Raw genomic sequence first — 12,707 nt, forward strand, 5'->3', positions numbered from 1 at the left:
TTTCTTTGTTGCTGCTGTAAATAAACAAATTAAATGGGCTTTTTATATCGTTCAAAATACGTACATATTTTTTATGCATTTCTACCCATTGCCAACCAAGTCATGTACCACATCTTATACTATGTGTTTCTCTCCTTAAAAAGCTAGTATTTTATTACTATTCTTATGATACAATGAAAACCAATTCATTCTCAAAACCAACTTGATTCTTCTTCAACAGTCGTATCTCCATAAGCGTCAGTTTCAGTAACTAAATTTCAAACAAAGTAAATAAAGTTCAACAGATCGCTTTACTCTAATCCTTACTCGTTGTTTCATCATGAAACCATCCATCTTCCTTCTCTATAACAGTCGTACCCCCATTTTGATCTGCATGAAGCCCCTTACACTTTTAGCTTCAAATAGTTGTCAACATAAGGGATATATTACCTGTTTCGATTATAGTTTGTTTATCATTTCCAAACCATCCACCATCCTCATTAATAATCGTTGTTGTTTCTCCATTCTGCTCTCTGTAATCACCTTGATATCCACGATCATAATCGGATTCTCCTAAAAAGCGTTTTGTTTTCTGCTTCATTGTGTTCATCCAACTTACTGTAACGGTCTTCACGTTCTTCGTCTTCGAGCCTCTCGATGCGATCATTTTGCTCTTCTTCGTGATCAATGATCTCTGAGATACCGAAACCAACCAAACCAGCGGCTGCTGCTGCACCCGCCAATTTCATGCCTGTAGACAAGCCAGATTTCTTTTGTGTCTGGGCCGCAGGAGGCGTACTGCTGTAACCTTGGGGAGGCACACCGTAAGACGATGGTTGTGATTGTGGGGGAGCACCATAAGGAGGATAAGCTTGCGGTTGAGGTGGGTAACCCTGCTGTGGAGGTGGATAGCCTTGCGGATAGCCACCATATTGAGGGGGAGGAGCTGGATACCCACGATTGTTTTGACGAGGATCTTCCCAAGTGGTTGTTTGTGTATTGTGGTTAATAAAGTAACTAGGGTAACTAATTAAAATGTATTCTCTGCCTTTTCTCACTTACTATTGACCATTAGGAGCTTGGCGAGCTTCCCATCCGGGTGGTAGAGGTTCAGACATGGTTAATAAAAAAAATATAAAATGGAAAAGAAAACAAGACAAGTCTTGTATTATCCTCGTTTACTTCAAGTTTAATCATTTAATCTTTTTTCGGGTAAATTTTACTCGTTAAGGTCATTATCACGTTTATTTTGTACAATTGTTACATATTAGGTTATTTTTTTTTGTGTGTCGGCTGGAACTCTCTTAATTTTTGGGTTGCTCGAATAAATTAGTTAAAACAATAAAGTTTTGAACATTTTGTATATTTAACTACAGTAAAAAAAAAAAATTAAACTTTTTTGTACCCTGAGCAAATAAACACTTTGACTTACATAATCAGGAATATATGAGCTAATATCAACAATACGAGGTTCTGGCAAGTCATAATCGTTTTCTTCAAGAGAGGCATTATCGAGCAATACGACATTTCCTGTATCACTACTGCTTACACGAGATGCTACTGTCCTCAAGATTTCATTACTAATTGGCTCCTGGACAAGAAGATTAGAATGATAAATTTGAATCTATATTTAGATTTGATATATACCTCATAATCAGCAATACTATAGTTCTGTATAAGTTGTTGTATCTGTATAGGAGCCAAGAACCAGCAGATATCATAAATAATTTTTATATCCTCTACCGTTGATTTCTTTAGTTGTAATAGTTTTATAGCTTGCGTTAAATGTTCTAATTGGTTTGTAGCTTGAGCTACACGATTGGTTTTGCACCATTCTTCCAATCTAGTAATATTATATTGTATTTGCATGGCTAAACATCTTGAGTTAGTTTCCATCTCGCGTACAATCTCCCTTTCATTTTTTTTTACCTCTTTTCCACGAGTTAAAATTACGTCTCATAATAAGATCATTAAAAGCGGTTATACCAACATATTTCAACATCTCAGAAACAACTTGTTCCATACTATAATGGTCAACATGATAACTGATCATTGTTGAATAGACTCGGTTCATAAAATCCAGCAAATCGTCCATAGAATAAGGCTGCTGATTGCTGTTGGGCATCATTCGACCAAACATTCGCGATGAATCGTTTATAGTAAAACCTGGTAAGGATTGTGTTTCAATAACAGCAGGAATGACCATCTTGCTTAACGCCTTTTTTAACTCTGTCAGCCAGTGGTAATAAATGCTGTCTTGTACGCATTGTAGTTCATGCTTTATGTTTGTCGTCTGCTTTTCAATGTCGCTCCAACTCACTGCTGGCCTTCTTTGAGTGGATTGCATTTCTTTTTCAAGTTCCTGTTCAACAGAATAAATTAAAGAGAGCAATTCAGATGCATTTGATAACCAATAAGCACATGGTACGATTGTATTTTCTTCTGCAAATGACTATATACAAGCCATATACACATGAGTGACATAAACATATAACTTTTTTTCTTTTTTGTTTTATACCGCGCATTCTTGTTGAATAGTTCCCATCACTCGAAACAGTAAACGCTCAGTTTCAAGTAGGTAACCCAAGCGCCACATCTGCGTAACACATTTGCCAATAATGTGAGTAGGGTAAAATACCTCTTCACGTGCCGGAAATTTATGTGTTCCAGGTGGCACAATCCTTAGTGTATGTATCAGTCCTTGCACCAACTCGTTTTCCAATACCTCACCATTATTTCTTAATAATTGAGCCATAGCAGCCTCAGGATTGCGCATGTCTAAATTCATAGGCTGTCCTAATTTCTTGGGTATCATCTGTTTTGGCTCAGCATAAATTATCTTTTTCCCAGTTCTCTCAGGCGCCATCGCAAGGCGTGGGTCAGCAGAACGTCCACGTCGGCCATTACGCTGCGGATTGTTGTTGGTATTTATGGATGATTGGTATTTAGGGTATTGTTTAAGTGATTGAGACAGCTGAGACTTTAGAGCCATGATTTGTGATTTAAGTTCGGCAACATCGCCGTCATCTGCTCCAGTATACGGCTTGTGGTGTCGTGGGTTGCTGAGTCGTTTTAGTCTAAATATTTCTTCTTTTTGACGATTTAAATCTTCACCTAATCGAGCAATTTCTGAATTCTGTTTGTTGATGCGGTCTATAGAAGTATCATAGTCAGTTTGCAGCGAACGGTGTTGGTGCTTCATTGATGCTAATTCTGATTCGTATCCAGAAGGTTTATCGAACTTTGTTTCTATGTCTTTGGCCTTTTTATCTATTGTATCATATTTATCAATCCATGAATTAACCTGAACTTCAAGTTCCTTGGTCTTAACACGCATTTGATCTTTTTCAACTCTGTTCTGAGAGACATGACGGGTCACTTCATCCATCTTGTTTTCTAAGCTATAAGACACATCTTTAAATCGTTCAGTAGATCTCGCTCCTTCCTTAAGCATCAATAGTTTTTTATGAGCCAAACGACGACGGATGCATGCTTGAACTCGAATCATGTAATTTCTCTTAGCAAGGTACTGCTTACGAACAGCCCACCCACGAAGTAAACTTTGTATCTTGGTCGCAGCAAGGTGTTGACGGATATTAACGAATTTTCGACGCATGATATAGGACCTGGAAGCAGCCTGGAGCTGAACAATAAAGGCACACTGCCTTAAGAAACGCTTGCGTTGATTATAACGACGCCACTCTGCTTGAATTTTGACGACTGCCTTTGTTTGACGAGCGATCTCTAATTTTCTAACACCCATCTTTTGACGGCCTACCCTTTGCAGACGCGAGATAAGGTCGAGCTTCCGCAAGTATTGAATACGAACAATAAGACGCTTCGCATTCTTTTGAACCAAAATGGTACACGCATCCCATCTTTCTCTTCTGCACTTTTCAAGATAAGCGAGCTAATATACATACTCTTTAAAAAAGAAATTCATTTAAAATTGCATATACCGTTTGTATACCTGTCCTGCACGAAAAAAGATTTTTGTAAGACCAATTTGATACTTGTCTTTTTCAGGAACGCACTTTTGCAAAATCACTCTACAGAGTTCGTTTATATCCGGCTGAAGCTTTGGATACCAATATTTGGAGCTAACAAGTGCATAAAATCTACAGAGAAAGGAAGTTGGCATATTGTTTTTGCAAAACTTTCAGTAATACCTTTCTGCAAATTCTGGAAATGACCAACGAGAAGGATAACCAGCACAACTAATTCGAATGGTTTCCAAGACACCACAAGCACGCAACTGAGACAACACCATGTTTGATTCAAATCCCCAAGCTACCTTGGCTTCATTTGGTTTAATGCAACGAATATAGTGCACATTCGTTTTGTTGATTGTGTCCATTAAACTGATGAGTGAAAGCTGATAAGGATCAGTATCATTAATGATCATGTATTTGTATAATTTCATGTCGTTCCTTACTTTGAAAATAGAACCTAACGTAGGTTTCTTTGCTGCGGCCATACCAACTTTTTTAACAGGAGCAGGCTATGATTTGATAAGGAAGGATATGTTTTTTTCTGTATTCGTGTTGTAATTTAGTTCTGTTGTTTACCTTGGCCTCTTGCGCAGTTGCTGTAGCTGCTGCTGTAGCAGTCTGAAGCATTTCCACCAAAAAGGAATTATTTGCGGTTTGCAGCAAGTTCAAAAGTTCATCAGGTACCGTGTCCTTGTTTTTGTCAATAAATCCTTCAGAGTCATATTCTACATCATGTGCATAATGAACCACTGTAAAGGCACTATTAGAAAACCGAGGTTTCTTGAAATAGTTCTTGTATTTGGGATCAGAGAAATTAGAAAAGAGCTTATTACAGAATCCTTGATCTGTTCCGGATGGCATTCTTGATTCTTCATCCAAAAGTGACAGAATACCCAGTTTGGCTTCAATAACCTCGATACACTTTTGATTATCACTAAATTCGATGAATTTCCACTCAATCTTTTCCTTAATATATTCTTCTTGTTCCAGCTTGAATACATGTTGATTGAACTGCTGCTGGAGTTTTTCATTGGCATAGTTGATACAAAATTGCTCAAAAGAATTTTTCTTAAAATGCTCAAATCCATAAATATCCAAAACGCCGATAAATGTACGTGCTTTGCCTTCTTCCTGGCAAGATAAACTATCATTGACTACCTTAACCAGCCATTCAAATAGATTTGCATAAATGTATTTGGCCACAGAATCTCTGACAACCAAAGACTGTACAATGCTCAAGTTCTTTACGATCTTATCGCTTCTGGTAATGATCTGTCGACGGGTTAGCCATTTTTTAAATTCGGCTGTTTTGATACCCAATAGTTTTGTGACTATCAAAAGAGCCGGATCAGCATCCGGGATAGAGGCGTCTGAACGACCTCCTACTTCAATATTGCCTATATGAAGCAATGCTGCCAGTAGTTTAAATATTTGACTCTGCTGTTCATTACTAATGCCCACAAGTGATAAGGACTTTTGTGTCAATTCAAATTCAGCTACATCATCCACACCAGGGATAGTTCCTGTACCACTTTGGTTAAGATAGTGAAAAGTATTCCATTCGCCCAACTCGAGTTCTTTTCGTTCAGCAGCTGAAGCTCCTAAACAAAGCTATAAACAAAGTAAGATACGAATGTGAAAACCAAAAATAGCAATTCATTACTTGATAAAAAATATGATAATTTCTTTCTGTCTCTGGTTGGAAAATCAAACGGGATCTTTCTAAAAGATAAGTTCTGATCTTTGCACCCACAATATTATTTTTAGCGTCGAATTGGATCTAAAGTAATATACATGAGGCATTTTGAAAAATTAAGCCTGCACATGAGAACTTACTTCAATATATTTACCAAATCTTGAACTGTTGTTATTTCTTGTAGTTTTGGCGTTTCCGAATGCTTCCATGATTGGATTTGTAGCTATTTTGTATAAATAAGATTAAATAGTTTTTTTTAAAAGCATCTCAATTACCCATAATCTGTTCTTCAACTTCGGTCATTCCTTGGCTTGTATCCTTGACCTTTCCGGATTCTTTATCATCGGCAGTAGCAAAGTATCTCATAATATGGGTAGCTGATACAGTTTTACCTGCACCACTATAGAAATTTAGCAACAATTAGAGCACCTTCATGTATGTTTTTTTAAACTAATTTTCCATTTCTTTACCTTTCACCTGAAACGACTACTGTTTGATTTGCCTTTTCCCGAATCATAAACCGATAAGCATCTTCAGCAATAGCAAACAAATGCGGATCCAATTCACCACGTCTTTTACCTGAATATTGCTGAATAACTTCTGGATCATAAAGTGGTACTCTGGCGAAAGGATTGGCAGCAATCAAGACGATACCAGAATAAGTATAAATATTGCGTTGCAAATATCGGGTGCGGATAGTATCAAGAACTGCAGAAATCTTTAATCTATGTTGTCTTCAAGTTGTCCTTGTTTATTATTTTACCTGAAGGCTCATTCAAGTAAGTCAGATTTGTTAAATCGTCAATGTTCTCTAATCTTGATGGGTTCTTCAAAGGCGGTAGATTTTCACCTTTTTGCTTTTCTAAGAGTGCAAATGTTGATTCAAATACATGTTGCTATGATAATAAAATATTATTGGCTCATTTCAGAAATTACATATTATTTCTTTATTGTTTTACTCGTCCATTATCTTTGTCGTTTTCAAATGTGATTTTGACACCAGTAGCCGATTCTTCTTTTGAAATGACAGTTGCCGAAACCCAAGCTTCCTCTGGATCTTCAAACCACGCTTTAGTACCTTTTATGTATACTTGCAAAGCTTGCGAGACTCCTGAAGAAAGTGAGCTTGCCATACTTTTTTTTTTTTTTTTCTATTTAGGTCTAAAGGAAAGGAGAAAAATGAAAAGCAGAGAAAAAGGCATCAAATCTTACAAGTAATTTCAAATTGTGCAACATCAAACCCTATTTCAAAAGATCTTTTTAATTGTGCATAACGGGAGAACAACAACCATTTGTTTACGTCAAAAATCTTGGCATAAAAATATCTCGGAATGCTCATACATTAGGATTATACATTAAAAGGAGGTAGTTATAACTTGATTGCTCATTCTTAAAGATGATCCAAAAGTTGACAAAGTGGAGTTATTTGACGGGGATGAACAGCATATTACGATCGTTGAAGTTTAATTACAAATTTGGTAACTTGACATTTTAAGATTATTATTGGCTGTTGTGATTGAAAATGAATTAAGGAAAAATCTCAAAAGAACTCAGATGAAATAGCTGAAGATGATCAGAGAATAGTCTCTAAATTCTTGTTATTAGTACAACCAAAGTTTGCTAGGTTGAAGAACTAGATAAATTTATGCACGTTTTACACGAAAGGCACAACTAGCAATGAAAAATACTGTTCAGTCTACAAAAACTACCCTGAGTACTATTTAAAATTTTTTATTGAAATACAAGTTTTATACTATAACAAAAGCTGTACATATCAGATTTTCTGAAAATCTTGGACAGTATAAGCTCAGGAGCATCATAAAGCTTTTGAAAGCTCCTTTCTTCCTCAAAAATTACTCTCCTGTTATATCAAACATTTTGTTCCATCTTTCTGATCTAGGCTAGTTATCCTAATTTAGCTGGAAGGTATTGAGGAGCCGACCCAAGGTTTACATTAAAAGCAGAAAAAAAAAAGATTTAGCAAGTCCGTTTCAAGTTGAACAACCGTGCCTAAATTCTGTACTCTTTACCATTGCTTTGCCCTTGCAGTTAATAAGAGACATATTTAATTATTTTGGGATTATTTAGATTGTTTGCCATGACTTTGTAATAGCTGTGTAATGTGAAAGCTTTAATGAAATTTAAGTAGATATCTAGCACCAAGATGGTTTGTATCATACTTCGACATTTTCAAAATACAAGGGATGACCATGAGAAGGTATTCTTTTAAGCTTGAATCAGCCGTGCTGAATACAGCAATGGCCCTGCTGGAGCAGTGGGTATTTGGCCTAATTAAATCAGTTAATATGATGGAAGCGAAGCTTTAAATAGCAGTTTTCGAAAAATTAAAACAATGTTATATCATCGTATACAGTATAATCCTTTGACCTCCTTTGCTTGTCCTAGTTTGAACGATAGAACTGCTTTGCTAACAATGTTTCATCTGGCTCATCAGGGTACTGAATAAGGATCATGCATTTCATAGCTTGTTTCGAGAGGCCAATAAATTAGTCTCTATACACTTTACTGAGTGGCAACTTTGAAGTTTTTTTTTTTTTTTTTTTTTTTTTTTTTTTTTTTTTTTTTTTTTTTTTTTTTTTTTTTGAAAATCATTGTCATATAAAGATAGGAAATGAGAAGCAATCGATGATGCTTTGCAATACTATCATGTATTTGTTAGTTAAAGCTTTGGCTGAAATGACTGTGAGTGAAAATCTGCTTAAATTGCGATAATGTAATGATTGGGCAAATTATCACACATATGATTACGCAGTTTTGTTTATCAAATGTAATTTACAGAAAGTTACTTTAGTAAAATGTTTTCTGTCATTATGTGGCTGTATTTTTTATCATTAAGGATCCTTGTCTTTAGTATTGTTACATTTCTAATATACTGATCAGCACCATCTTTAAACCTACTAGATCACATAGTAAATATTATAAATGCAACGATTTATATCTGGGGGGCTCTTTAATGCCTTTCTCTCGTGGCTGCAAAATAGGGCACAAGAAAAGTGGAATAAGCCTCTTTTCTAACCAAATTATATTAAAAACAAGATGTAATAGATGACCTTAATAAAAGTTGCGTATCAGTAACAAAAAGAGGTACTTGAGTATATGTATTTCAATGACCATATTATTCAAAAAGCTATAAGGAGAGTATATGCATAAAAAACGAAAATTTAATTGATAGACATTAAACTATAGCTTTAAATGACAACGATATTTGGTAAGTAATGACAGATTAAAGTTTAATACATTTTAAGTATGTTCATTATTAATTGTTAAACTAAAATGAATTTTCTTTAATATCAAAGGAGAAAGATAAAACATTCTATGCGCAAATTAACCTTTATTTATAACATTTACATATAGCGATTTGCTTATTTTGATAATTTAACAGATTTCACAACATTTGTCTTTACACCACTCATTTCACCACCATAGTTGGAAGACAATGGCTTGTAAACAGCTCTTGTTGATGACAGTTTCTTCATCTTCTTGTCATACTTCATTCTGTTCTTCACACGTGCGTTTCTGTTTTCCTTCTTACGATGAGGTGTGAGACCTCTGTTCTTCAATATCTTCTGACTTGCCAAACGTTTTTGACCCTCTTCAACTTCAATGTCTCTGCTTTCGATTTCTGGTCTAGATGCTTCATATTCTTCTAATTTAGCCCGTTTATTTGCTGCCTTCTGAGCAGCGATTTCTGCATAATATTCATCATCTGAATCTGCCTTTCCGTTACGAACTTCATCAGCTGCGGCAGCATCATCTTCATCCCAATCTGCATCATCCAAATCGGCTGACTTATCTTGAGGTTGTGCCACACCTTTGCGTTCTTGTTTAACACGATCTCTATATGGCAAGTCAGAATCACCTTGGTATTTGTTTGTGTTTTGAGCTTGTTTCTATAAAACAAAGATAAATAGGTGCCCAACAATATCTCTTTGTATATGCTTACAGATTCAATCTTTGCAACATAGTCTCTAATTGATTTCTTTTTGGTTAATTTATCTTCCATATCAAGTTCATCCAAAGCATCCAATTCCCCAAAGTCTTCAACATCTTGTCTCTTACGTTTCTTGGCTGCTTTTTTGAGACTTTTGAATTCTTCTTCGATGTCTTCAACATTGTATTCCTCTTCTTTATCAGACTCTTCAAGACCTTCCTCGTCAAAGTGTTCAAATTCTTCTTCAATACCATCTTCAGAATAAGCTTCCTCTAACACTGGTTGTTTCTTTTCTTTCTTTGTCTTCTTAATATCAATCTTCTTTGTAGTTGTGCTTTCATTATTCAATGCTTCTATGAATTCATCTATTTCTGAATTTAACTTTTGTTCTAAATTTTCAACTTTTTCAAGTGTCTGGCGAAGATTAAAAAGTGCTTGAATGACTGGATGTTCACGAACATCTGATGCATTTGATGCTTTCAATGCAAAATAAAATGATATATTTGTCATGTAGTTCATGAGAGTTTCTATAAGACAGTAAGAAAATGGTTGCCTCGTTGCTGCTTTTTTACGTACGATATTTAAATAACAAGAATTGGGCAGCATGTTCTTCTTGCTTTTCTTTTTTTTGAATTCTAACATATTTATCTTAATAAAAAAAATATATAAATTCAATTAATTGATCTTACTTTTCAATTATATTCTGAAGTTCTTCAACTATCTTTGAACGTTCCTTAAATTCATCCAATAAATCAATGAGTTCTGGAGATTCGTTTTGAATAATTTTAATCTTTTCACTATTCGCAATCTTCCTTCGTCGTTTATCAGCATGAGTTGTACTATAAAGAAAAGAAATATTAGCCATCCACTTTTTAATATATCTAAGTCTCTTTCTCTTTACCTAAACGAAATATCCTCCAAGTCCTTTGTTACACCTTCAACAAGCTTTTTATCAGCTTCAGTATCATTTGCTGCGCCCAATCCCCATCCTGGTAAAGTATCATCAACGAAATCCCCTTCATCCATATGAGCAAGTTGCTCTTTTTGAATTCTCAAGGCCTCTTCCTCTTCTTCGCGCATTTCATCAATGTCACTTGCTTCATCGGCGTTATAGTAGGCTTTTTTAGAAGTTCCCCAAGCTTTCTTATAATATGAGTACAATGTCTTTAACCTTTTTGTAGATATTTCTACCTTCTATATCTTCAGCTTCCTTTAATTCCTCTTTTTCTTCCTCTTCCTCTTCAGAAGCTTCTTCTTCGTCAAGTCCATCTAAGCCATATACTTCACGATCACTAAGTTCTGTTTATTACTGATTAGAAAATAATAGTTATCAAAATTTTCTTTCTATTACTACCTTCTTCTTCTAATTCTTCTTGACCATCTAAAAGGATTTTTCCTCTCTCGTCATGAACTATACAAGATAATGTGAGATTAAATTGTTTAGATTTAATTAATTTTTTTTCTTTACAATCATCTTCAGAATCATGCTCAATATCATCCCAAGTACGAATGGCTTTGATCTTGTCTCCCTTTGAAGGATCTTGTTCAGCAGTGCCTTTACGGAATACTGGTGTCTTTCTTTTACCCATATTGTAAAAAGGTTTAAAAAGTTTGATTTTTAAATTTTGCTGTCAAAAAAAAAGAGAGGGCGGAGAGTGGCTTACTGTGATTTTACAACCGTCACGTTTACCTGAAATGGGAAGCATACTTTGCAGGAAAAATAATATATCCACTTTAGTTTTTCTCTTGTTCAAATTAAAGCATGGGAAGCAAAGAAATACGACAACTTGACCAGGATGAAATTTTAAGACAGAAATATCTTGCAAGAGGTCCTGGAGATGCCGCAACAAAAGCTTATATTGCTGCAAAGTACTTAAGCGATGATGGTTCAAAAAAGAAGAAGAGAAAAAAGGTATCAAGTGCATCAACAACAGCAAAGATTGGAAACATTGGTATTATTGATGAAGAAGAATTTGGCTGGAAGAGAGATGCAGAAGAGAAATCAGAAGCTAAGAGATTGAAAGAAGAGCATGATAGACTTGAACGTGAGGCCTTAGCAAAAGAAGGAGGCGTGTTTCGGGGAACAGCAAACAACTGGCAGACAATACGAGAAGGATTAGCAGAAGAAGAAGAAAAGGGAGAAGATGCGCCTGTGGTAGTTAATGACAATGTACCTCGTATGTCCAACGGTCAAAGGGCTGGTGTTTTAACAAAAGATGAGATTAAAGCAGAGGCAGAAAAGGCAAGGCAGGCTGAGAGACGAGCATTGGAACAATTACAAAAAGAAAGTCAAGGAGAGGCTGCAGAAACCGTATACAGAGATGTTTCAGGACGCAAAGTAGACCCAAAGATAAAGAAAGCAGAAGAGGCGAGACGAAGAAAAGAACAAATAGAAAAAGAGGCAAGAAGAATGGAATGGGGAAAGGGCCTCGTGCAAAGAAAAGCAGCCGAAGAAGAAAAGAAGAGGCTCATTGAGGAAAGAGATAAGCCTATGGCTAGGTAAAATAAATGAAATAATGAAAGAAGGAGGAGAAATGAAAAGATTGAGATTTTCTTTTTAATAGATATGTTGACGATGTAGAACTTAATCAAGAACTTAAAGAAAAGGAAAGATGGAATGATCCAGCTGCGGGGTTCTTGACAGTAAGTTAAGGAGAATGACTTAAAAGAGGAGAAATTGTTGTATTTAATTGACTGTTATAGAAAAAAACCACAAAAGGAAAAAGATTGATCAAACCAACTTATAAGGGAGCATGGAAACCAAATCGTTTTATGATACCTCCAGGACATCGTTGGGATGGAGTGGATAGATCCACAGGATTTGAAGATAAATTGTTATTACACCAGAATCAAGCAAAATCCCGAGCAGCAGAAGCTCATGCTTGGTCAACAGAGGATATGTAAATGCTTTATATATTTATCCCCATCGTCCCCTATATTTTATTAACTATTGGGCTCCTTTTTCTTTTCTTTTGTTATATCCTCCTTCTCCTAATTATAACTTCAATATATGAATTTTTTTTTTTTCACGGAGGCAAAAGAAGGAGTTATGTAAAGCTCTAAATCGCTCTTATACTGTAAATGTCAA

General features: G+C 35.5%; 4 protein-coding genes across 4 annotated transcripts; 1 reads left to right on the forward strand and 3 right to left on the reverse strand.

Moving 5' to 3' along the window:
- Positions 1-191: 191 nt before the first annotated feature.
- Positions 192-1,097, reverse strand: RO3G_04476 (uncharacterized protein; the record flags this gene model as incomplete). The annotated part of the gene is made up of 4 exons (XM_067659066.1): positions 192-250; positions 430-552; positions 599-996; positions 1,042-1,097. The coding sequence occupies 4 exons, from the start codon at positions 1,095-1,097 to the stop codon at positions 192-194; spliced, it is 636 nt and encodes a 211-aa protein (XP_067515167.1).
- A 693-nt stretch (positions 1,098-1,790) lies between these two features.
- On the reverse strand, positions 1,791-6,800 carry RO3G_04477 (uncharacterized protein; the record flags this gene model as incomplete). The annotated part of the gene is made up of 12 exons (XM_067659067.1): positions 1,791-1,822; positions 1,909-2,431; positions 2,618-3,889; positions 3,950-4,028; positions 4,149-4,480; positions 4,548-5,582; positions 5,635-5,751; positions 5,808-5,890; positions 5,943-6,067; positions 6,138-6,375; positions 6,431-6,563; positions 6,627-6,800. 12 exons carry the CDS (start codon positions 6,798-6,800, stop codon positions 1,791-1,793), a joined length of 4,143 nt encoding a protein of 1,380 aa, XP_067515168.1.
- Positions 6,801-9,050: 2,250 nt separating this feature from the next.
- On the reverse strand, positions 9,051-11,208 carry RO3G_04478 (uncharacterized protein; the record flags this gene model as incomplete). Its single annotated transcript, XM_067659068.1, has 8 exons — positions 9,051-9,578; positions 9,632-10,146; positions 10,196-10,254; positions 10,309-10,458; positions 10,521-10,758; positions 10,811-10,918; positions 10,971-11,030; positions 11,088-11,208. The coding sequence occupies 8 exons, from the start codon at positions 11,206-11,208 to the stop codon at positions 9,051-9,053; spliced, it is 1,779 nt and encodes a 592-aa protein (XP_067515169.1).
- Positions 11,209-11,798: 590 nt separating this feature from the next.
- Positions 11,799-12,523, forward strand: RO3G_04479 (uncharacterized protein; the record flags this gene model as incomplete). The annotated part of the gene is made up of 3 exons (XM_067659069.1): positions 11,799-12,118; positions 12,184-12,262; positions 12,323-12,523. The coding sequence occupies 3 exons, from the start codon at positions 11,799-11,801 to the stop codon at positions 12,521-12,523; spliced, it is 600 nt and encodes a 199-aa protein (XP_067515170.1).
- Between the last annotated feature and the right edge of the window lie 184 nt (positions 12,524-12,707).

The sequence above is a fragment of the Rhizopus delemar genome, genomic scaffold (assembly GCF_000149305.1).
Source record: "Rhizopus delemar RA 99-880 supercont3.3 genomic scaffold, whole genome shotgun sequence".
In the NCBI taxonomy this organism is placed as follows: Eukaryota; Fungi; Mucoromycota; class Mucoromycetes; order Mucorales; family Rhizopodaceae; genus Rhizopus; species Rhizopus delemar.